The sequence below is a fragment of the Trematomus bernacchii genome, unplaced genomic scaffold (genome assembly GCF_902827165.1).
Source record: "Trematomus bernacchii unplaced genomic scaffold, fTreBer1.1, whole genome shotgun sequence".
Lineage (NCBI taxonomy): Eukaryota > Metazoa > Chordata > Actinopteri > Perciformes > Nototheniidae > Trematomus > Trematomus bernacchii.
Window position 1 is genome coordinate 770,749 of NW_022988050.1, and position 26,322 is coordinate 797,070.

General features: G+C 43.4%; 1 protein-coding gene across 1 annotated transcript; it reads left to right on the plus strand.

Annotated features, from left to right (window-relative positions):
* Nucleotides 1-227: 227 nt before the first annotated feature.
* Nucleotides 228-24,447, plus strand: mrtfba (myocardin related transcription factor Ba). The gene is given in 17 exon segments (XM_034119348.1): nucleotides 228-399; nucleotides 6,262-6,327; nucleotides 6,780-6,835; nucleotides 6,939-7,014; nucleotides 7,557-7,718; nucleotides 9,716-9,843; nucleotides 9,845-9,931; nucleotides 11,377-11,499; nucleotides 12,830-13,077; nucleotides 14,430-14,571; nucleotides 15,076-15,954; nucleotides 16,619-16,747; nucleotides 16,933-17,082; nucleotides 18,119-18,253; nucleotides 18,419-18,479; nucleotides 19,419-19,570; nucleotides 19,572-24,447. Coding segments are annotated over 17 exon segments (3,099 nt in total). The 5' UTR covers nucleotides 228-251; the 3' UTR covers nucleotides 19,929-24,447.
* The last annotated feature ends 1,875 nt before the right edge of the window (nucleotides 24,448-26,322 follow it).

A 26,322-nucleotide genomic window follows, 5' to 3' on the forward strand; every position in this document is an offset into this window, starting at 1 on the left:
TACAGTGTAGTTATGACAATGAAAATCTTAGGTTGCAGGCTCCTCCAACAGTGCAACACAATACAACTGATAATAGTGCAAGTAAATACAATAAAATATAATATAATTGCCTTGCCTCCTGCAGTACTTATACTACCTACAGTGAGTTACTTTAGTTACTAGATGTCTTCTTGTTTCCACAGAGGTAGCAGCGAGACACAGCCAAAGGGACGGTGACCCCCCCCCCCCCCCCCCCCCCCCTCCGAGGCGACATGGAGCTCCAGGCGTCTCAGCTGGCAGTCGAGGGGGACTTTGAGATGTCCTGCCTGCTGCTGCCGAGCCCTCAGAGCGAGGCGGTGACCCACGAGATGGAGGAGCTGTCGCTGCAGCCGCTGCCTCCGCTCAACGAACGCAAGAATGGTGAGGACACGACGCTGATGTAGTGCACGTCTGTGAGGCCATGTTGGGATAGGATATATATTATAACAGGAGGAAAGAGTGACCGGAAAATACCTTTCACACTTCCTTCTATCCAAAAGATGCCATTCAGCAGGACATAAATAGGACATAAAAATGTTTTATTCTTCATGCAAAAAATGGATAAGGGGTTACAAATGCATAACCATCTTGCTAAACACACCCACTGAATTGAATTTAGCATACATTAAACTCATAAACATAACAAGCTTATATATTTATATGTATATTACCATCATGCAACTCCTCCAGCATGGTGTCACTTAGGGAAGTAACTCTGCGCTGGGCTCCGCAAAAAATAGGATGCAAGTCTATTTTCGACGCGACGCGAGGCGTGGCATAGCGCCGGGCAGGAAGTGGAGCGGTCAGAGCATCCAGTCAATCCCCAAAATAAACTAATTTTGCAGACCCTATCCCTCCGTAGTCTTTCAAGTAGGAGGAGAAATGCCAGCGTTCTCCTCCGGTTTACAGGCACTGTGTCAATTATATATATATATATAGAATAATTATGATGATGAATGCATTTTTTTTACCACTAAAATACAGCAACACATCTTTGATTCATGTCGTTCGACTATTACAATTATTATTAACTTTGTCTGTACAAAGTAACCTGTCCAGGAAATATGACCAAATCAACAAAAACTGCGAGCCGGCACGCACGACGCTCCGCTTCTGAAATGCTTCTGAAACGCGGCCGGTGGGTTATGACGCCGCAGGAGGAGGCCGGACCAAAACGGCGGCGCAGCCGTAACGCGACGCAGACGGACCCGGTGGAACCGAGGGTTACTCTGATGTAAACAAAGATCTAATGGGACATAAATACGTTTAGCTGCTGCCTCTGTCCACATCAGTGCATTGCTTTACTTCCATTTCTTCATGTGGATATCTACCTCATGCAACCCAGTTAAAAACGATACCTTTCGGTACACATGCACACAGGCACGTACTGAATAAATCATCTATTCATCTGAAAACGGGCCATTAAAGTGAGACTTTCTACCCTGAAACTCCCATCAGTTTTCCTGCAGTGTGCACGTCGGCTTCTCAGGACTTCGGTGTCGTTCTGGCAGCTTTACGGGACGCTGATGGATGGGAACACGATTAACAGACTTAAGGAGTGGGTTAGATCCGCTGCTGCTTTTGCCAGTTCCTAATCACGGCTTAGACGGTGTAGTGAGATCAGATCAGTGCATCTATACATCACCACGATAAGATAAACCATGTGTCACAAACGCCAGCCAGAGCTGTGGATTAAACTCATTTGGGATAATGGTAGGATTTGGGTCTGTCTGCAGGAGCGCTGCAACACGTCTGGAACATTTCTGAGGAATGCCAACAGTAGTAGCACCCACTCATCATCTGGGCTTTTGTCATTTCTCTCCCAGTGAGAACTCACACCTCATACTTTCCACTCGGCGAGCCATCCCCAGCACGTTGCCCACCGCATACTTCCCCTCCCTCGTATTGGTTTAAACACACAGGTGTTAATCTGTCAACCATCCGGACAGGTCTGAGTGTCTGAGATAACTTCACATGTTTGTCGAAAAGTCGAAAAAGAAGAGTAGAGAGCTGCTGTCAGTAAACTACTGAAGTGTAGAAATACTGCTACAAGTACAATTCCTGCATCCAAACTCTTACTTCAAGTGGCTCTATTATGCTTTTTGGGGGTTTTCCCTTTCCTGTAGTGTGTTGTTGTTGTTGTTGTTGTTGTTGTTGTGCAGGTACTGTGAATGGTCTGCAAAGGCTTGTATTACTTCATTAATTAAGAAGAAGAAGAAGAAGATGGACCTTTAAGGGGGAAATTCAGTTTCCACTCTGTCGTACACACACGCGTTTTTATACAGGTAATACAGTACACACTTTTTACAACATGCACATACAAATACACACACAGTTATATGCACACATGCACATGCAGTTGAGAGGTCAGAGCGAAGGCAGCCAGTCTAGCCGGCGCCAGTGAGCAGTTGGGGGTTAGGTGCCTTGCTCACGGGCACTTCGGCAGTGGCCCAGGAGGTGAACTGGCCCCTCTCCAGTACCAGTCAACACTCCGTATTTTTTGGTCCGATCGGGACGTGAACCGGCGACGCTTCGGTCCAAAGTCCACGTTTTTTTTAATGATTAAACAAAAAAATAACATGTTAATTAGTGATCTTAAGAGGCGCTTGAAGGCGGATTCTCTCCCCCCCCCTTGGAGAAAGATATGCTAGCTGATTTATTGTGTTCCCAGTCTTAATGCTAGACTATGACACACAGTGGTGATAAACTCCCATCTAACTCGACAAGAAAAACAAGTGTATTCCCATAAATGTCAAACAAGTTGCATCATGTCTATATTCATGTCAATTCTGGGTCTTTTTATACCCCGGATTCTTCGTTAGCTTCAGTTGATCAGCTATGATTGGCCAACTTGTGTCCTGTTTCGGTTGTTCAACAGGTTTTAAATCAACGTCTATATATTGTGTTCAGGTGAAACAAACACATCTCTTATTCTGGCCTGTTTTTCTTCCATTGACCTGCTCTCTGCGTGCCTCTGTGAGTGCAAACACATCTCAGTCATCAACCTCTCTCTCAGCCAGAACAGGTCACAGGTCAGCATGTTTGTCAGGCTGAGCAGCATTTCCCGGAGGATCCCAAGACAATGACACTGACTGGAAGTCTATACACACTGCATACCTTTTTTCCAGCTATTCCCTGAGTGAATTTGAGGATAAGGATGCATAGCGCCTTTACAACAAGCCCTGCAAAATGTCTACCAGAGTATATTGTCTGTAGACAACGTGTGTAAAAGTTTAACCATAACTGAACTTGGTTTTAAAGCTGCAGTATTCCCAGACAGAGTTAGGTCATTTGGATATATGACAATTGTGATGACGCAATCTATGGTATTACCTTGGAAGAAAGATTTTGTGTTTTATCACCACATTGATGAGGGGGGGCACAAGCTGTAACGTTGGTAGGGCCAGCTGTTTCCTGTTGGAGAGAGTACGCTTGTATTTCCTTGTAAATGTTGATGCATCCCCTCCTGTGAATGGGGAAGTGTGTGGACTTATGGTCAGTATTTAATTAGAGCACCTCCTCTTACTGAATGTGACACATCCTTATCTTGTCGGCTCAGCAAGACAACATAAAAGCCTAAAAACAGTCTTTACAGCGTTAACCCTTAGATGCCCGAGTGACTGGACCCTACACTCTTCCATAAGTGGGTCAAAAAGGACCCGTATTAGAATAATAATTGGTTTTATGTCATTTTTGTCATTTTGGTTAAGAGAAATCACTTGTATAATATTTAGTATTATATTTTGGTTCACACTAGAAATATTTTATATTTAATTTTTCACTATTTATAATTTTAAACATTTTTTTTACATTTTGAAAAAAAAAGGTTTTCCCATAGGATTCCATAGAAAATGCATTCGGGTCATTTTTGACCCACTTATGGAAGCTTGGGGTAGTAATACAAAAACTACAATTTCTTAAAATGTAAATTACAAATGTGAATGGCATGATATCCAAAACATGTTTTTTGAGGAATAGGGGTAGTGGTGGTCAAATAGATAGTGAGGTGGGCTGAAGATCGGAAGGTTGTGAGTTCAAATCCCGCCAGGAACACCACCACTAGTGTGCCCTTGAGTAAGGCACTTAGCCCTCAGTTACTCCAGGGACAATGTCCCTGTAATCGCTAATTAGTAAGTCGCTTTGGATAAAAGCGTCAGCTAAATGTAATGTAATGTAATGAATAGCTGGAATATGAAATGATAAAAAAATGTAATTACAAAGATACTTCAAGAAAACCACCTCACCGGGTCAAAAAAGACCCACTTATGCATCTAAGGGTTAAAGAGGCCCTATTTTGCTTATTACTAGGTACATATTAGTATTTGTACATGCTTTAATATTCAAAAAGCTCTTTATTTTTCTCATTCTGCCTGTGCTGCAGCACCTCTTTTCACCCTCTGTCTGAAACCAGAGCCCAGTCTGCTCTGATTGGTTAGCTGGTCGGCTCTGTTTTGGTTGTTTAACCGGTTAGAGATGTCCCGCCCCTCAGCCTATCACGTGTGTTGGAGCGCGAGTGTTACATAGTGATGTCTGTATGTTATGGAAGTAAACAAAGGGGTCCAATGGAGGAGTTTCAGGCAGCCTTTGAAGACCATTAACATGCACACAAACCTATATAACACACTACAGGAAAGGAAAGCCCTGAGGTTAATAGGGCCCCTCTTAAGATGCAGTGGTTATTGTCCTTACTCAGTGCTGACTCAGACTGTCCCTCAGTAGGAGCCAGAGTAGACATCACATCAGGGTATGTTGGTATCGCCTACAGCCAGAAAAAAACCCCGTTCTAAACTTTGCTGAGTGAGGGAGGGGAGGGAAGTAAAGGGGGAGGAGGAGGGGGTTGTGGCTGCAGTAAAAAAAAAAGTAGTCTGGGAGGAATAAAGGAATAGAGGATGGGCCTAATGTTGCTCCTCTAATTCGTAGAAGCATTCGGCCGATCATGTTGCACTGCAGCTGAGAGGATATCACTATAAGCTACATCTGTTGGGCTCTAACACAAAGGCTCTGGGATCTAATGGCTTAATCCCCCAGAGTTTGGACTGATTTAAAGGCTTGTTTATATAAAAGACAGACAATGGCCTGTATGGAGGTAGAGACCCCCATCTGCACTAGGTTCAGAACAGGTGAGCACTCTTTTTTTAATGTTATGCTACTTCCTCAACTCACCTAGGCTAATGCTGTTGCCATTGTTGCAGGTTAATGAAACAACTTGATAATACACTTTGGTGGGTTGTTGTCAGTCTTTGCATCTCATGATAGCCTTGTAATGTTTTGTTTTCTGGGTAGCATCTTAAAGTGGAAGGATAGAGATTAGTGTTCAAAAATATAGATTTTTCGACACATCATTTCTGAATATTTGAAATGGTTTCAATACAAATGTTATATTTCTCAATACACCAGTACCAGCTGAGCTTTCTTGCTTTACACACACACACACACACACACACACACACACACACACACACACACGCGCGCACACAGTCACACAGTCGCATTGCACACTACAAAGTCATACAAATCTGTGAAAACACTGGCCTTGTTTTATTTAGTCCATTTCTCACTGTGGTATCAAACACACACACACACACACACACACACACACACACACACACACACACACACACACACACACAACAAACTCATACAACTCTGACAAAACACTAGCCTTGTTTTATAAGCCTTTCTTCAATTAGTCCATTTCTCACTGTGGTATCAAAACCGGTATTCAATGCTGCTGTTTCTATAAGGTATTGTTTTAAAATGTTAAATTCCAGTATCTTCAAAACACTACCTGTGACAGCATGTGAAAGGACACACTCTGGCAACAACAAAGAGATGTTTACGGGGGAAATGAATTGTTACACTATCCCATTCTTAAACAACTATTGCAACTTCAGTTTACCTTATAGGTGTGAGATCAAAAAAAGTCCCTCATATGCCAGCACAGAAATAGTTCCACTACAGTACCATGCACTTATGTGTGCAAACAATGTATTTCAATGTGCTCGACTGGTATGATAACTTACATATAAATGACGTTATTGTATGTTGTCGACCTAATGACTAGTAAGCAGGAAGTGAGAGATGTGTTTGAGGAGGATAGCAGTCAGTATGTGGTTACCTTCTCATCATGTCATTTCTTCTGTATTTATTTTCCCTTTTATATATTTATATTCTTCTGTGTGCTTTCCCTCTCATGTTTTACCTCTTATTTTATTTAACATAATTTCTTCTTTCTTCTTTCAGTGCTGCAGTTGAGGCTTCAGCAGAGGCGGACCCGCGAGCAGCTGGTGGATCAGGGCATCATGCCACGTGAGTCAGCTGTCCATCACTGATAGATCGGCTAATGAACCCAGATAGCTGAAATAATAAACATTTTTTAATCTATTTTTATCTAGATAATTTATCTTTAAAGTTTTGTTCAGACTGAATGGACCTAACAGCACCTAAAGCTCACTCAGTACCACATGTAACATTCAAGATTCAACGGTTTTATTGTCATATGCACAAAGCTACAGTGTAGAAATGGCAATGAAAATGTTATGACCTGAGTAGTGCAACAAGTCTATATTCATTTAAATAGAATATGATATGTACAAGAACAGAATATGAAATAGAATAATGTAAATTAAGACAAAATTAAATACGGTTTATAGCGTTGATAACATGCAAGAAAACACAGTATCTTATCATTTATTCTCTGCAAACGAGTGTAAAAGTTATGCTATCACTTAGTGCATTGATGAAACTGTTGTGTGTTGCAGCTCTGAAGAGCCCAGCTGCTTTCCATGGGCAGATTCGCAGCTTGGAGAGAGCCAGGGTAAGGCACAGAGTTTGGAAATAAAGTGCTAACTGTGGTTTCAGAAAACACACTCCTGGAATAGCAAAAGAGGATTAACTTGAATGTTTTTCGTTCTATTTAGACGGAGAATTTCCTCAAGCACAAGATCCGCAGCCGTCCGGAGAGAGCAGAGCTGATCAGGATGCACATCCTGCAAGGTACCAGTCATTCTCTAGTCTTTACTACAGACATGTATTATCTATTTTCATTATTATCTAGTAGGTTCACATAGGCACGAATTAAACCCACCGCACAGGGTTTTACGTGTAGCTACCGCCTTTTACTCCAGTTATTCTCTTCTAGTGGTTCAAAGAAACACAAGGAGCAAATGCTAGGAGTTGAATTCCCATTTAAATAAAGTTATGAACTGCATGCCAAACTATTCAACTCGCACAAGTGGTCTAAAACTGTTTGCTTCACCTGTCTCTTCGTCGCTCTGTGTGTGAAGAGAGGCTAAGTTAGGTGAAACCCGAGATCAGAAGATATTAAGGACCATGTGGCGTTTTTAATTCTACATTTAATTATAGGGTAAACACTGAACCTTAATATTATCTGCAACTGTACACAAATACAGAGTTTAAAATAGTCATGCAAAAAAAAATGGAATATGCACAGCGTTCAAATGGAGATTTATACATTTGAATGTCAACGTTACGACTGATTCGAGCAATTGTGTGACATCTTTTCACTTTCTCCTCAGAGACCGGAGCAGAACCATCACTACAGGCCACCCAGATGAGACTGAAAAGAGCCCGGCTTGCCGACAACTTAAACGAAATGATCTCCCAGAGACCCGGCCCCATGGAGCTGGTGGAGAAAAACATCCTGCCGGTGGATTCCAGCGTTAAACAGGCAATAATCGGTGAGAGAACAGTGATCATAGCCAGGGCTTTCAGAGCATTTCTGCCTTAATGGACACTGTCCGAAAGAGGTTGTTGCAGAGAAAGGATGATAAACACTGACAATAAAAAGAGAGAGAATCTTTTTTCCTGAAACTTTCAGAGTCTCTTTACACAGAGGCGACACATGTTTATGTATAAAAGACATGAACAAGTGGATTTTGCATAATAGGTGACCTTTAAGAGCAGGGGTGTCCAAGCTTATACGAAATATACGAAGGGCTGGGCCGCTCACTAGAGGTATATTGCTTCATAAGTTCTGTTATAAGTTAGCAAAATCAATCAACTGTAGGTAAATGATGATTGTGAGTGTTGGCAGCTCATCCCTTACAACAGAAACCTCAGATTGATTATAATAAGGAGAAATAGGAAGGGTGTATTTCAAGCTTGTTATGTAAATAAGTCATTGGGCTTTTTTCTTATCAACTAAGATTTGTTAGAAAATGTTTCCAACTTGACTGAATTTATTTGAAAAGTGGTCTTCTTAACACATGAATACTACTGTGTGTGTGTAGGGGAAACTTCTGAAGTAATAATAATAATAATAATAGATTTATTTTGTTAGTGCTTTTACAGGTGCTCAAAGACGCTTTACAGATATAGTGAAAAGAAAAGAACAACAAATAAATATATATAGTTAAAGTCAAATTAAAATCAAGCAATACAAACACAATCACACATTAAAAGCCAGATTGAAGAGGTGAGTTTTTGTAAGTGTTTTGAAGGTGGTGAGGTCAGTGCAGTCTCTGATGGGTTGTGGGAGTGAGTTCCAGAGGGAGGGGGCAGCGACGGAGAAGACTCAGTCCCCCCAGGTCCGGTGCTTGGTGGGGATGGATAGGAGGTTGGTTTCTGATGAGCGGAGGCAGCGGGAGGGGGTGTGGTGGTGCAGCAGGTCTGTGAGGTAGGGGGAGGGGGTGTGGTGGTGCAGCAGGTCTGTGAGGTAAGGGGGGGGGCCTGGTTGTTGAGGGCTTTGTGAGTAATCAGGAGGACTTTGAAGTCGATTCTTTGACGGACGGTGAGCCAGTGGAGGTTCTGGAGGACGGGAGTGATGTGGTCTAAGGGGGCGGGTGTGGGTGAGGAGGCGGGCAGCAGAGTTCTGGATATGTTGGAGTTTATTGAGGAGGTTGGATGGTATGCCGTAGGATGCTATTGCAGTAGTCGAGTCGTGATGTGATTAATGCATGAATCAGGCTTTCAGCAGCAGAGGAGGAGAGTGATGGGCGCAGACGGGCAATGTTTTTGAGGTGGAAAAAGGCAGTCCTGTAATGGGTAAGTAATGGGAGTCAGGACTCAGAGAGGCACGAGGAGAGCTGGAGCTTTGATGGCAAACACTGACGGTTTATTTGGAGCTTCGGCCGGAGAATTCACAAGACATGTCACGGGTTTGAACACACGGTTGAGATGCCACAATCAATTCTGAAGAGCCCTCCTGTAGCTAACTAGTTCAGAGTGTAATAATCAACATTCTTCAATAGATAGACTAAACAGCTGAGGGACACTGAATCACATTTGTTGTCGCTTAGGGCTCGGGAAGGATGTGTTCCAGGTGTCCCACAACAATAAATATCTCTGACAGAGAGTTGCCCGGTCATAAACTGGTAACATCAACAACTTGCTAGGGCAGCCCCTCCTTATGGGAGATAACGGCTGATCAAGGTTGGTCAGCTGCTTCAGAGGGCGAAAGGTAAACATGTAGGGCGAAATTATTCCCTGACACTGTGTAATATATTTTTACATTTATAGTTAAGAAGGACAATATAAGACAAGCACAAGTTTCATTTGTGGGCCGTATTCCATTATACTTTTTTAATTTGATGAGGGCCGATTCAAAATGTTTGGACACCCCTGGTTTAAGAGCATTTCTGTCTCAATGGACATGTCAGAGAAAGGATGATAAACTACAAATTATATTTTGACTGTTAAAGTGAGTAAACAGTGAGGGCTTGTTGTTGTCTCTTAGTAGGCCAGGTGAATTACCCCAAAGTGTTGGAGGAGGACAGCAGTGAGGCTCTGTCCCCGGAGCAGCCGGCCAGCCAGGAGTCCCAGGCCTCAGTCCCGTCTCCTGCAGAGAGCCGAGTGCCAGAGACCCCCCCCTCCAGCCCCAGCAGCACCTCCTCTTCCTCCAGCCCCAGCAGCACCTCCTCTTCCTCCAGCTATGCCCAACACCATGCTGCAGGTCAGACACAGCACTCTTAATGCTCATGTTTGTGTAAGCACGGCTATAGTTGCCCGTAATCACATGCCTTTTGTCAAATTGTAATGATTGTAATTCGTGAGTTTTACTTAACAGACTGTACGTGTCCTGTTTGTTTCTCATGCTTTGCTTTCTGTTATTGTGTCCATGTATGTCTGTAAGTAAGACGTTGCTTTTGTCGGGACCCCCTTGAAAACGAGACGGTGCATCTCAAGGGGTTTATCCTAATAAATAAATGTCTATATATGCCCACCTAGGCCCCTTAGTCTGCAAGGATATCTTATGTCTGACTCCATGAAAACACTTTTGTTAAAACCCGATTTACTCAGAGGCAGGTCAAACTTGAACAAAGGTTAATTGAAAGTAAATGAATGAATCGCTGTATATTATTTAGATTCAAATTGGCTCGACTGGTCCACTACCGCCTTGTTGATCCTAAAGAAGGCAAAATGCTACTTGACTGCAGCTCATAACTATACTACACAACATTGGTATTCATTTGAAGGATATTCAAAGATATTTGGTCGATCATACCAACATCTTTCCTCGAATATAAATATGTAATAATATAAATACTCTGTCTGTCTATCTCTGTCTGTCTGTCTGTCTGTCTGTCTGTCTGTCTGTCTGTCTGTCTGTCTGTCTGTCTATCTGTCTGTCTGTCTGTCTGTCTGTCTGTCTGTCTGTCTGTCTGTCTGTCTGTCTGTCTGTCTGTCTGTCTGTCTGTCTGTCTGTCTGTCTGTCTGTCTGTCTGTCTGTCTGTCTGTCTGTCTGTCTGTCTGTCTGTCTGTCTGTCTGTCTGTCTGTCTGTCTGTCTGTCTGTCTGTCTGTCTGTCTGTCTGTCTGTCTGTCTGTCTGTCTGTCTGTCTGTCTGTCTGTCTGTCTGTCTGTCTGTCTGTCTGTCTGTCTGTCTATCTATCTATCTATCTGTCTATCTATCTATCTATCCATATAAATATGTGCTTAAGTGGCTCTCATAAAGCCCTAATTAGATCAGATTAGATCAACTTTATTGATTCTAAATTGGAAAACATATTGGCACAGTGAGATAAAATATAATAAAAAATAAACTAATAATAAAGCAGAAACAGTAAATGTATACATATCAACAGTAAAAAACATTGTATCCAAAAAATACACAAAATAAAATATACAGAAATATTTGATATATTAGATATATATTGGTCTATCATATACTATATAATAGACCAATCTACTACTATAACAACAATATATAAAAACGTAGGATACTATATACATTTTAAAAAGTGTGAAGTAGTTGAAGTTGGTTTTAATAAAAAATGTAATTTAGTATAAAATTACCCCAACTAGTTGTAGCTAAGTCCCATTAATAGTAGATTTTACAGTTATTAAAATAAGTCTATTGTTTGCATTACAGTAACAAGTGTCTTCTTGTGCTTCTTCAGTCCTTCCCTAATACAACAAAAGCAACAACAGACTTTATGAAGCTGGTCTCTGCCATAGAGACTCCTCGTCCTGCTGTCACTCAGCCGCCTGCTCCTCACAAACCAGCACCCACCCTGGTGAAGGTAAGAGCAATATTTACAACCTTTAAATATGACAAAACCCCTCATTATATATTTGTCCGGCAGTGGCTCAGTCAGTAGGGGACTTGGACTGTGAGCCGTAGGGTCGCCGGTTCAAGTCCCCGACCAGACCTAAAAATGGAGTGTGGACTGCTACTTGGAGAGGTCCCAGTTCACCTCCTGCCCTGCCGTGGTGCCCTTGAGCAAGGCACCGGACATTTTATGCTGCTGCAACGCAAACATTTCCCAAATCGGGATCAATAAAGTATCTATCTACCTATCCATCCATCTATCCATCTATCTATCCATCTATCCATCTATCCATCCATCTATCCATCTATCTATCCATCTATCCATCTATCCATCCATCTATCCATCTATCCATCTATCCATCCATCTATCCATCTATCCATCTATCCATCTATCCGTCTATCTATCTATCTATCTATCTATCCATCCATCCATCTATCCATCTATCCATCCATCCATCTATCCATCTATCTATCTATCCATCATCCAAGCGAGCCAGCCAGCCAGCCAGCGAGCCAGCGAGCAAGCGAGCCACGAGCCAGCGAGCAGCCAGCCAGCCAGCGAGCCACAGAGAGCCAGAGAGCAACCAGCGAGGAGCAGCGAGCCGGCGAGCCAGCCAGCGAGCCAGTCAGCCAGCGAGGCAGCCAGAGAGCAGAGAGAGACCAGCCAGAGCCAGCGAGCCAGCCAGCGAGCAGCGAGAGAGCGAGCGAGCAGAGAGCCAGCCCAGCCAGAGAGCCAGCCAGCGACACCATGCGAGCCAGCGAGCCAGCGAGCCAGCGAGCCAGCGAGCAGCGAGCAGCGAGCCAGCGAGCCAGCGAGCAGGCGAGCGAGCCCCAGCCAGCGAGCCAGCCAGCGAGCCAGCCAGCGAGCCAGCGAGCCAGCGAGCCAGAGAGCCAGCTAGCCAGCGAGCCAGCGAGCGAGCCAGCGCAGTCTATCTATCCATCTATCCATCTATCCATCCATCCATCTATCCATCCCATCTATCCATCCATCTATCCATCTATCCATCTATCCATCTATCCATCTATCCATCTATCCATCTATCTATCCATCTATCCATCCATCCATCTATCCATCCATCTATCCATCCATCTATCCCATCTATCCATCTATCCATCTATCCATCTATCCATCTATCCATCTATCCATCTATCCATCTATCCATCTATCCGTCTATCCATCCATCTATCCATCCATCTATCTATCCATCTATCCATCCATCTATCCATCCATCCATCTATCCATCTATCCATCTAAATGCTGCTGGACAAATTGTAAATGTTCTTGTTTCCTCCCTCTACAGCAAAGCCAGCAGAAGTCTCCCTCGGAGAAGAGCCGCAGTAAGAAGAACAAAGAGCCCAAGTCCAGGGTGAAGAAGCTGAAGTACCACCAGTACGTTCCTCCGGACCAGAAGCTGGAGGCCAGCGAGGATCTCATGGACTCTTCCTACGCCCGACTGCTGCAGCAACAGCAGCTCTTCCTCCAGCTGCAGATCATCAGCCAGCAGCAGCAGCACTACAACTACCAGACCATCCTGCCCGCGCCACTCAAGTAGGTTCATAAAGCACTTGAAAGTAGTGAGAAAAGTATGGCAGCCCTGAGAGGCAAGAGAGAAAGGGAAGACTTCTGCTGATCCATTTTATAAGTCTGATATCAAAATAATGTTTTTGTGTGTTATGATGAATTCCTTGATTTCTTATTTTATTTGTGAAAGAGGTATGGGGGGGAAACTATTTAAAAATGCAAATAAGCTCCTGCACACTGTCTTACTTGCAAAAAGTTGCACCTGTCTCATGAAATAGATGTGCGGTTTTAGTACGTTTTGTTGTGGTAACACTGACTTTGGCCACAAGAGGCTAAAGATCACCCATACAATATTTTTAAATAAAATTAAAAGCAAGTTTATAGATGCAGGGAGATGGCAAAAATCTACTTCATTCACATATTTATATATATATATATATATATATATAGTCCGGCGGTGGCTCAGTCAGTAGGGGACTTGGACTGTGAGCCGTAGGGTTGCTGGTTCAAGTCCCCGACCAGACCTAAAATATGGAGTGTGGACTGCTACTTGGAGAGGTCTCAGTTCACCTCCTGCCCTGCCGTGGTGCCCTTGAGCAAGTCACCGGACACCCCCCTTCCCCCCTCACTCCCATTTCTCCCCGGGCGCTGTACAATAGCTGCCCACTGCTCCTGGTGCTAGACTCCTGGTACTAGACTCCTGGTGCTAGACTCCTGGTGCTAGACTCCTGGTGCTAGACTCCTGGTACTAGACTCCTGGTACTAGGATGGGTTAAATGCAGAGAACACATGTGTGCTGTGTGCTCTGCATGTGTGACCACTAAAGAGGGGTTCATCCCTCCCAATTCTATTCTATTTAAAAAAATCAGACTCGGAAAATGCATCACCAGACAAAATAATCACTTGCCTCTCAGAGCTTCCATATAAATACTTTTTTATTTCTTGTTTTGCTTACCTCCATTGCCCTTTATCTAAAAACACCTGAAAGTCAAACATTGATGTTTTCAATGACCCAGAGGGCCTTTAGATAGTTTCCAATAACAACTCTGTGTGTAATGGAATTAACAGGGTGTTCACCAGCTGCTGTTCCCATACATATGCTCCATTCAACACACTGTGAACTGTGGTTGGTTGACAGTTTTGTTAGTGAGGCACAGGATGGATGGTTTGTTCATATTGAAAAACACACTTCCCCTTCTTCCTGTCTTTCATTCCCCTTCAGCAATCTCTCCAATAGTACTCCTTTGTCCCCCTTTCCTCTCTCTCCCACCTTCTCTTCCTCTCTTCTCATGTGCATCACATGTGTAAATGTGTAAAAGGAGGTAGTGTAAATGATTTCCTGACTGACCTCCATGTTTTCTGTGTGTTTGTCCCTGCAGGCCTGTGGCAGAGGGTCAGAGCTCCATCATGGTGTCTCTAGCTCCTCCATCTTCCTCCGACGCACCGCCTGCTCTTCGTCCAAACAACTCGCTCTCCAACCGCAAGCCGGGAGTCCTGCCCGCCAACCTGGAGGAGATGAAGGTAGCTGCAAACCCCCTCACTGTACATCTTACATTTATATTCAATATTCAATCAATCAATCAATGTTTATTTATATAGCCCAATATCACAAATGTTACATTTGTCTCAGTGGACTTCACAGTTTGTACAGAATATCAGTATGACAACACGACACCCTCTGTCCTTAGACCCTCACATCGTACAAGGAAACACTTCCAAAGAAACCCCACAGTTTAAAGGGGAACATGGGAGAAACCTCAGGGAGAGCAACAGAGGAGGGATCCCTCTCCCAGGACGGACAGACGTGCAATAGATGCCGTGTGTAAATTGAAGAGATAATACATTTACAGCATAGGTAGACCAAATGTTTGCAAATGCATGTGATAAGAGGATGAATCCACAAGGATGTCAATAATCCTGTGGGAGCCATGAGAGAAGTAGTATGATGAGTCAGGCAGGACCGCAGTGACAGGTTCAGATACTGATCTGTATCACCCTCTTACATTTGTACATTTGCATTTGCAGGTGGCTGAGCTGAAACTGGAGCTGAAGCTGCGCGGCCTCCCCGTGTCGGGAACTAAAACTGATCTGATCGAGCGGCTGAAGCCTTTCCAGGAGAACCACAACACCTCCGCTCCGACCAACAACTCTATCTCCACCACCAACATGCAGATGGAGGTCAAAACCAGTGTCCTTTCTCCACATGAGAACATGAACCCGACATCGCCACTCTCACCAATCCCCGCCGAGCGCTCCACCCAGGACGGAGGAAAACCTGAGACTCCATCATTTGAAACGCACATGGTGACCTCCAACTGGACCCCCACCTTCCAGTCTTTCCAAATCCCCCAGGAGAAGGACATGCGGCTGCACGAGAAGGAGCAGCAGATCGTGGAGCTGATGAAGAAGCTGGAGCAGGAGCAGAAGCTGGTGGAGGAGCTGAAGATGCAGCTGGAGGTGGAGAAGAGAGGCTGCTCAGCTGACTCTCCCACCGTCACCTCTCCACCTGCCGTGAATCCCACTCTCCTGAACTCTAACGTAGTCAAAATGGAAGGAGCAGTGCTATCAAACTGTGCATCCACCACTGCTACCATCCCTAATCAGATCCTGGGCTCCACCTCTCTCTCTCCTCGGCCCACGGTGGTGAAGTTGGAGGATCTGACTGTTTCCTCTGGGAAGCCGATTCAGACCCAGACGCAGCTCATCCCTCAGATCCAGCCCCAGATCACCAGCAGGAGTCCCAAACTGCAGACCCAGCAGTTCTTCATCAGCCACCAGGGCAGGGTGGTGCCTCAGACGCTGCTGACCACCACCGGACAGGCGGGGACTCAGATCCTCCTCCCAGTGTCGCTGCCTAGCAACGCAACTGCCATCCAGCTGCCCGGCAACACCGTCAGCCTGCAGGTGAGCAGCAGTAAAGTCTTTATTGAGTGTTTTTTAAATGCCATTTTATAATATGTGTCTTAATGTCTTGTATATGACTGTATATCGCAGGTTTTTCATTCATGGTTAAACAGTTACAATACTTATCCAAAATAAATGGATGAACAGTTTAGATATTTAGCTTGAAGTTACAAATAGCATTTCAAATGGAAAGCTAAAATGAATGGATAAACTGTTCAAATGTTGAGCTTAACATACGTGGATAAAGAGTTAAAATCTAGGTAAAATAACGCATGAACATTTAAATTATTCAGGTAAAATTAATGGTTAAACATTTCAAATAGTTAGCATTTCAAATAGTAAGCTAAACTAATGAATAGTTGAAATATGACGTTTTGCTGGGTGTCCCATGCATGCTAGTGGCGTTTCTTTATAACCAATCGGTTGTCAGCTGTGTTTTGACTCCACCTTCTAGTACTGGCTCAGCTTATTCTAACCTTTATTGAGGTGGCACCAAAAAAGCACGATCATAAAAGTACTAAAGTACCTAAAAATAGCTGGATGAGTTGAGCAGAGACCTAAATGCAGCATTAGATCACTGTTGGAGTGTGTTCTCCAGCTTTAGGGGTTTACAAAGACGTGTAAACTCACAATTATGTTCTTCCGTCCTCTCCCATGATCTCAGCCTGTTCTGCAGACCACAGTCCAGAATCCAGGCCTGGTGCACGCCTCGGGTCCTCAGCTGCAAACCACTAAGATGGAGGCGTCACCGAGGCAACAGTTAACCAACAACAACAACAACTCCCTGCTGCAGGTCAGAACCTCAAACAGCTGCATTCGTGTGAGAAATGTTGCTTTGTTTAACATTATGAAAGGTCATCAGATACAATTACTAGAGCCTGATAATAGAAAAAAAGTTAGATAGTTAACTAAAGTAGAAGTAACGGGTATAAAAATACTTATTTTAAAGATTTTAAACTCCCTCTTGTGCCTCGACAGACTCTGACGATGTGCAACAACTCTTCTGGTTTGGAGAACCAGGCGAGGCCGGATCTGAGTCCCCAGAGTTTCCTGAGAAGCTCTCCCGACAACAGAGTCTCTCCACGGGCTTCCCCCAACAGCCACACCTCCAACGGACCCCTCAACAAGGTACCAGAGCTTCAGTCTGTACTATAGCTGTATACTGTTGGTTGTTTTTATGATTTATATCAGGGGTGGGGAACCTTTTTCCTCTCAAGGGCCATTTACATTTTTACAACATCCTCGGAGGGCCGTACAAATTATTGAACTCAATCTCTGCTTAAAGATGTCGCCTTTCTTTCATGTTGTGCAAAGAAAAAGCAACCTCTTAATCCAGATATCTTACCATGACTCGCGCATGACCACCAAAACAGAAAGATATGGACACAAGATGTACGGCTCCTTATGGGTACTGCAATTTCTGAAGTGCCGGAGCGGCGTTCCGGTGCTCTCCGTCAGAACTACACCCCTGTCAGACGAGACATACACCACGTGATAACGCGTTAGGCTCGTGTTGTGTTCAAGGACCCTGACCTTGGCCAGGAAAACAGGCACTCGCTTGTTTAATTCTTTTGCGGTCTAGATTTCTTTAATTTTTTTTTTTGCGTGTGTTTATAAATTACCTCGAGGGCCGTATCAAATGGTCTCGCGGACCGTATACGGCCCGGAGGCCGGAGGTTCCCCACCCCTGATTTATAGAGACATTTGCACATTGCTTAGACAATTTTCCACATTTTTCTATACAGCTTTTATTTGTATTTAGTTATTTTGCATATTTTATATTTTATGTAGTTTTCTTAAATAAAGCTTAGATTTTTAATTCAGATACATTGTGTTTTTTTTCTTCACATTATCTCTTGTAATTCATTTTCCTTAAAACTTCCTCTTTTTTTTATTCAGATATTTCTATAATATTTGTGTTATCATTTTCTTTTTAGATCCTATGTTTATATTAATTGATATTTTTTGGATTTGCTTTTATTTTAAATGTAATGTCTCTTACTATGTTGTGTGTTTTTTACTCCAAAGCAAATCCCTTTTATGTGAAAACACACAAAAGATTCTGCTTTTTGAGATAATTAATTATTTAATCCTAACAAAGTTGCTTTATCCAAACAGTTCTTAATACGCTTGTATTTCCTCATCTCTCTCTTTCATCCTCCAGTCTCCTTCCCCCCAGCCGACCTTCATCCTTCAGCACAACTCTCTGGTTACTCAGCCTCCCAAAACAAAAGAGCCCCCCCGCTACGAGGACGCCATCAAACAGAGCCGCAACATTCATTTCAACAACATCTCACAGGTTAGATACACACACACACACACACACACACACACACACACACACACTTCAGAATATACAAAAAAAGGGTGTAAACGTAAGATGCTATTTCAGTTTTCCAGCTTTGAAGAATTTGTCTTTGTTGTGCAGATATAAGACTCTCAAACCCATTGACTGTCTTTCCAGGTTCCCACAGCAACCAGCCAGCAAATGGATGACCTGTTTGACATCCTGATAGAGAGCGGAGGTAAGGAGGCGCACATATAAACAGACATAAACACACCCAGAAAAAACCTCGTAGTCACGGGGTAATGATGAGGACGTTTGGGGACATTACAGCTTATTGTCAGCTAGTTGTTATCTTCATGGGCAACTTGTATATTCTCTACTTTTTAATACTGTTTTATTTCTATTTTGAGATGTTTCATTTGTAGAATTGTCTCTTTTAATTTCTACTTATGTGCAATGCCTTGTTTTTTATGCTGCTCCAATGCAAACATTTCCCAATTTGGTATCAATAAAGTACTTCTTATCTTATTGTATTCATCAGACTAGACTATGACTGATATCGGCCTCTTAGATACTGATGTTGTCTTGGTTAACATCCACCTTTCTCAAAGACTATGTACACTAACACTTGAACCTGAACTCACACATGCACGTGTGCAATATGTGGTATAATGTGTTTTGGGGCCATAACATTAAATGACAACAGGATTGTACGGTTATGAATGCATTATAAGTTAGTTATGATGTAGTTAAAACAATATTGGATGATAGTCATTTTTTGTGTGTGTTTTGGACTGAGATAAATCATGGGTCAAAATGGACCCGCGAACACCATGAACGGTAACAGCTTTTGAACACAACACAAGGGTTAAAGATTTAGCTAGACGTAATGAATAAACAGTCACAAATATCCAGGTCAAAATAAAGGACAAACAGTTAAAAATAGTGAGCTAAAATAATGCTTAAACAATTAAGAAATGTAGCTAAAAGTAATGAATAAGCAGTTAAAATATCCAGCTATCATAAGCTCGTCGTGGATCCGACATAACAAGATATAACAAAATAGAAACTCAGACACGTGCTGAAGACATGTTTCTACGATTTGGATTTTAAAAAGTATGCACTCTTTATAGGAGCAATGTTGGCACTTTACTAATAACACATCTCCCCCCCACAGAGATCACCCCCTTCACGCAGCAGGACCCTCAGGTGTCTCAATCTAAAACCCTCCCGGTCACCGCCAACATCTTCACGCTCCCCGTCAGCACGGCCGTCTGCAGACCCCCCCCCCAGGTGCAGGTGGCCCCCCAGCCCGTCCAGAGCCCCCCCCCCCCTCCTCCCCAGCCTCTCCTCTCTGGCCACAGACCACCAGCTGGAGGCCTTCCTGGAGAAAACTCTGGCTGAGACGTCACCGGCGTCAGACCCAAGGACCAGAGGCCTGATGGAGGAGCTGCAGGCCCAGCTGATGGAGCAGCAGGCCTTCTCCCCCATGGACACTTCAGACCTCTCCTTCTGTGACTCCTCCTCCCCCTCCTCGCTCCACTTGGGCCTCTCCGATGCGGGCCTGGACAACATGGAGTGGCTGGACCTCACCCACATAACTACTGGGTCTGCCGGGGCGCTCACTCCTCTGGGGATCCCCTCGGACTTCCTGGACCCTCAAGACCTGCAGCTGCACTGGGAGTAATGGGGGAGAAAGGGAGGGGGCAACAGCTGAGCCGGGAGATAAAAGCTGGATGGACGAAAAGAGGCGGTAAATGATTGACATTCCAGATTTTAGACAAGGGACAACATGGCGTTCCCGTGCCATTCCACTTTCACCACTACATCCATAATACTACTCCTAAGAAGACTTCCTGGACCCTCAAGACCTGCAGCTGCACTGGGAGTGACAGGGGTGAGGAAGACAGGGGTGAGGAAGACAGGGGTGAGGAAGACAGGGGAAGAGGAAGACAGGGGAAGAGGAAGACAGGGAGGTAACAGCTGGATGGACGAAAAGAGGCGGTAAAAGGTTGAGATTCCAGATTTTAGACAAGAAGGGACAACATGGCGTTCCCGTGCCATTCCACTTTCACCACTACATCCATTCATACACGTGTAATATTCCCACTATCCTTCAGTATGAGCTGCTGAACAGGCACTGATTGAAAACTACACTGGGAGAGGAAGACAGGGGTGAGGAAGACAGGGAGGAGAACACCTGAGCCAGGAGATAAAGCTGGATGGATGAAGATATGTTCAGCAGCTCGTACTGCAGGAAGAATAGCCAAATGCTAATGCTAGTGCTAATGGGGATCCTAATAAAGAACAAGAACAAACAGCCGGTAACAGGTTGAGATTCCAGATTTCCGACGAGAAGGGACAACATGGCGTTCTCGTGACATTCCACTTTCACCACTACATCCATAATATTCCCACTACCCTGCAGGATGAGCTGCTGGACAGGCACTGATTGAAAACTAGCAGGAGTTTGCACAAAGAGGGTCTAAATGACAACATCACTGAAGTCACCATAAGACTTTCAACTTTAAGACTTTTAGTGTCTGATGAGACGAGGAGGCGGAGCCAAATGATCACTGGTAGCATGTACTGTAAATACTCTTTAAACCACACTAATACAACTTAAAGGATATTATCGTTTGCTCTACTGGAGGTTTGGCTGGTTGGCTTTCAGTGTGACATTTGAGTGGTGTTTCCACTGAAGCTTGGTTATAAAGCCGGTGATTACAACCCAAGTGTTGCTCTACGCGACGTCTGGCAGATTAAACCTTTATACAAATATTGGAAAGAGCTCATATAGGCCTGTCACGATAACTACTTCTGTTGGAGGATTCTACTCTCCAGGAAATAATTGAAATAAACAATATTTCTGTCATTTTAAGACCATGTTATGCCATAGGTGTAATGACGACAGGGTTTCCCCACACATACTGTAGACTTTACTTGAGCGGGCCGACCGGGTATATTAACGTCCGCCAAAGTATATTTCGCGACCCATTTAGGGTTAATCTTTTTTTATCCGTCCGCGAGCACGACGCCATCTGCGATCGATTAACTACCCCTGCTGTACCTGTTCGCTCTGCTATCGCGTGAAGGGTCTGCTTTATGCGCTCTCCGCAGTAACTTCGCCACGAGGCTCCGGCGAACAGTTCACCCCCCCCCCCCCCCCTTTTATGAGCGTGCTCCGCTAGCATTCTCGGCTACCACCACAAGTATATTTCAGATCTGTGGGAAACACTGGACGATATAATAATAATAATAATAATGAAACAAGAATGATTAAGCCCATGTCGATGTATTGTACTACAGGTCAGCAACGTACAAATAATCCAAAGTCACGTGCATATTTCTTATGATTTATTGATAACGTGAAAATCATACTCATCAGTCTAAATAATTTCTACATATATCGTACGATAAATCAATAACCAAAAAATGATCGAGGCCTTTTCGTACTACAGGTCGTTAGCGTGAAAGTGATCCAAGTCTATTGTGAATAGTGGATAGCCTATAGAGTGCCCATACAGCAAAAAATAAATCCGTACCTTACGAATGATAACGGTCATATCCACACATCGTACAATAAATTGGTTAGATTGTTATCGTGACAGGCCTACGCTTATATTCTCAATGATAATAATGAGTACTAGTTGCCCTGGGACATCAGTGCAGCCTCGTCTATGAACCACTTCCCCTGAAGGAGCTAAACCGGTCTGAATCTGAGGAGCTGGACCTTTTCTAAGAGTTTTTCTCTCTCTTCTCTGCTCACACTGGTCCAACAAACTGTGTGCTGACTCATCTGATGTGTGTATCAGATGCGACTGTTTCCTCCTGCGGTTCCTCCTAATGAACCAATGACTCTAAAGACTGACGACGACGAGCAGGATCCTCAAACTACGTGAGAGCTATGCACTTAAAGAGGCGGAGGGATATCTGACGGCGCCTCGTCACCTCAGAACACGGACGCCTGATCTCTGAAGATCACGCAGCCGGAGATACTGCAGTTGGTGTCCAAGTATCTAACTTTGAATGTAATTTAAAACAAAATGGGACTACACTCACAAAGTTGGCAGCTTTTTTTACTCGTGAACTGACAGAAACGGTGGAAAGGGAACAAATATCAGTTTGTGAGAGTCGGCTGCAGTCGAACTGTCTTTTATTTGCTAACTTAGTGAAATGACATGGAAGTATTAAGTCCACATTCGAAGGAAAGGAGCTTTAATGCTTCCTTTTTCATCCCTTTTAGCTTAGGGTACAATGGACCATCCCAAACCAAAACGACAGCAAGAGCATGCATCGCCTAATTACGTAGCCTAAAATAAGAGCAGTCGAACTCTGCCCAGCATCTTGCCCTGTCATTTGCTTGCTTTCTATCGAGGAAAAGTGGTTAGAAAAATATTTATAGGACTTTTCGACAGCAGCCGTGTGTGTGTGTGTGTGTGTGTGTGTGTGTGTGTGTGTGTGTGTGTGTGTGTGTGTGTGTGTGTGTGTGTGTGTGTGTGTGTGTGTGTGTGTGTGTGTGTGTGTGTGTGTGTGTGTGTGTGTGTGTGTGTGTGTGTGTGTGTGTGTGTGTGTGTGTGTGTGTGTGTGTGTGTGTGTGTGTGTGTGTTCTGCATGTCCTCCCGTCTCTGTGTGCATGATTGTTCTCGCGTCGCCCACAAGTTGTCTGAAGATTAAAGAGCTAATATCTATGTAATGAAATAATTTGCTATCCAAAAAAAGAAATATTCCAAACGTCTCTCTTCACAGCGGCTCCTGATGACTGTTTTTATCTGTGTGTTGTTCGGTGTCCTGCAAACGCACACACACACCTTTGAGGTGTAATACACAACCAAGAGGGCTTAGCTACTTTTAAAGCCGTCATAATTTGATTTTTTTTAAACATCCAACTTGCTATTTTATCTCAAAAGTAAGGAATATTTAGTTTTAGGATATTATTTTGGGATTTATGCTTACTGTATAGCACTTTTAAATCAGATTTAGTTCATAAATTGTCCTTTTTTTATGCTTTAAATCACATTTCCAGTCCATTTTAACCAATCTGTCATCATGTCCACGGGCACTAGAGGGCGCTGCCTCTCCTCTGGTGTGGCACATTTTCAGGGTCATTTCTGGCAGGAAGTAGAGTCACATCAGGCTGTTTTATTACATTTTAAATCAATGTATTTTCTGCCTTTTGTATTGCGGATTTGATGCTCTTACTGCTGCAGAATCCATCATCAAATCCACAACATTTAACCACCTGAACAAATCAAATACTTCACAAAACGGCTTCCTGGGCTTTGTTTGTTTATTTTCTACAAATGTTGTGTTAAAGCGACTGTTTGATACCCGTTCAGAGCGGACCTATCTCCTGATGTTTGGACCCAGGTTTAGCTGACTGCAGGTTTCTTTTTTATTCCCATTAATGCGAGATGTAAATCCTACACAGGATGACGAGTAAGAATCACTCATTGATTCCTGTGTGTCGTAGAAGAGATGAAGTATTTGAAGTCACTTTTTACAGCTGTCACATTTGATATTTAGTTGCCAAAAAAAGGCAGAGGAACATATTATCACACGTTTGTGTAATAATTATCACTTATTTTTTTCAGGGTGAAAATGTAAACGTGTATCTTGTTTTGTTTTAAAGAGGATTTCATGTGTATATTTTGGGTTTGCAGAGTTGATTTCTTTCGTATCAGACGAACATCTTGGCTGGGGAAGATTTAGTTTGTGACACCACTTTCCATACAGGGACGGCTAGAAGCAATAATGGCTGCTCTCCCTTTTTATACTGTACTGTAAGTCAGATCCTGCCTTGATTTGATCTTTTAAAAAGCACTTAATACCCGAGTGGTTTGTCCAATAACCCTCTTAATTTAGAAGCTTCATAGTTTCCTGTTTCTCCTGCACCGTTCATCATAATGTAAACCTATTGTTGGTGTAAAGCTAGTCAGACAAGAAGAGACGTTTTAGTAAAAATCCATTTATTTTGGGGACATTTCCATCGCCCTTGCAAAGTCTCCTCTCTTCCTCCTCACCCATGCCATGCCTCTTGTTTGTATGCCATATGTTTTGCACATTGTGTACATATTTATATAGATGTAATGCATATTTTTCTACATGTGTAACATCCATGGGTTCTCTATTTTGTACATACTCAAAAAGATGTATATATAAGTACTGTATGCCTTTACGTGTCAATAAAATGTGGTGTACTGTGACCGCCTCAGTAGACGTTAATGACAGAATAGTTCATACATAATATTTCGTATACCCAGCGAGAGTAAAGATGCGTGAGAAGAAGCCACAACATTTAAATTGTGTTACAGCTGTGCATGAAAACAGTTCTTTGTCAGGATGGATGAAACACAAATACATGTTTGCATATATTCATCGAAGCATTTCCATTTTCATCTGAGATAACGAATGTTCCCAGATATATTTCCCTATACTGAGGGAAGCGCTCATGAAGGTAATTAGTTGACGGCACACTATAGTACTCACACCGGAGTACTTTTACCCGTACTTTTCCCGTTTAGTTCCGATAGTGCCTGGAATTTTGCGTTCACACCAAAAAGAGTACTTAGTTCAGAGAACTTTTACCCCCATTTTTAGTGCCTGCTAGAGAGGTGGGACTATCCTGGGGAGAAAAAAGTACCAATTTCTGATTGGCTGGGCGAATTGAAAACCACGCCCCGTAAAACTCTGAAAAGTGTTTTGAAGCCGCCTGTATTTGCTGGCATTGGCATTATTAGCATTAGCATTAGCCCCGCGCACCAACGGAGAGAGACTAACTTATGGCAACACAAAAGAAAACACGGGAGCGATGGAGATGAGGTGTCGGCATTCTGGCGATTTACTCGGAAGGCTTCAGTAGAAGCTGCTGGGAGTCCCAGCAGCTTCTACTGAAGCCAGTCCCCCAACTCCGGGGACTCCGGGTGGCAGTATACGCCGTGAAGTTATTTGCGGCCTGCCAGTAAACCCAAAGCAGAAGAAGAAGAAGTGACGTCAGCGGCTTCATTTGTGTAATCTTCCCTCAGGGAACTTATTCCGGTGTGAACGCGATCTGCTCTTTAGTTCCATGGGGGAACTAATGCCCTTTTCACACCAAGGCTTTTCCCGTTCTCGCTCCGTGATAGAGCTTTTCTGGTTCTGAACCGGTTCTTCGGTTCAGCTCCCGCTCTTTTCACACCGCTCAGAGCCCGACTGGTGCTGCGTCATTGCGTCATCGTTTGCGTCATGACGTAACCGTTTGCGTGCCTGCTTCATAAAGCCAAACCGCGTGGAAACCCCTCACATCAACAACAACAACAATGAACAATGGGCGCGCATGCATCGGTACCGCGGATTGTTGTTGGATTGAGGCTGATAACTACAGCTCAGTGAGGTAAAGGACTCTGAGTGTTTAGATAGTTCACTTTACTCTAAGGTATCTCAGTGGGTCTCAAACAGTTTGGTCACAATTTATGTAAACAAATATTTCCAAGGCACTCCTTTATAATTATTAGGATAAATAAAAACAGGTTTGAAATCATTCCAATGTATACTATAGGACAGTAAACCAAACATATCGTTTAAAACTGGAGATATAAAAAAAAATGCATGAATAAATAAATGTTAACTCGGTAAAATAAGATATGAATGAACAACAAAAATAAAATACGTTACATTTATTTGTTATTGGCTATAGGTTATTGGTTATGTTCACATACGTATTTGATTATTAAAATGTAAACCGATCTTTTTCATATGGGTATTTTAGAGTTGTACCCCCTAGATCTAGTCTCTAGTCATTCTGCTCAAAGTGCACCAGATTGAAGCATTTTACTTTAAAATGTTAAAACAAATCTTTCCAGGGGGGCATGCCCCCGAACCCCCCTAGAGGATGTGACGTCCACCCCCCAATTAAAACATGTTCATACAATACTGAATACATTTTAAACCTTCTTTATGTATATAACCAACATGTCAATACGTTTCAGTTGTTGTAGTGTATTGGTCTTTTGTAGAGATTTTTCATGTATTCTTTATATATTCTATTGTGTATTGCTTGGAAGGGCAGGGGGGGGGGGGGTGGGGGCACCAAATCATAATCT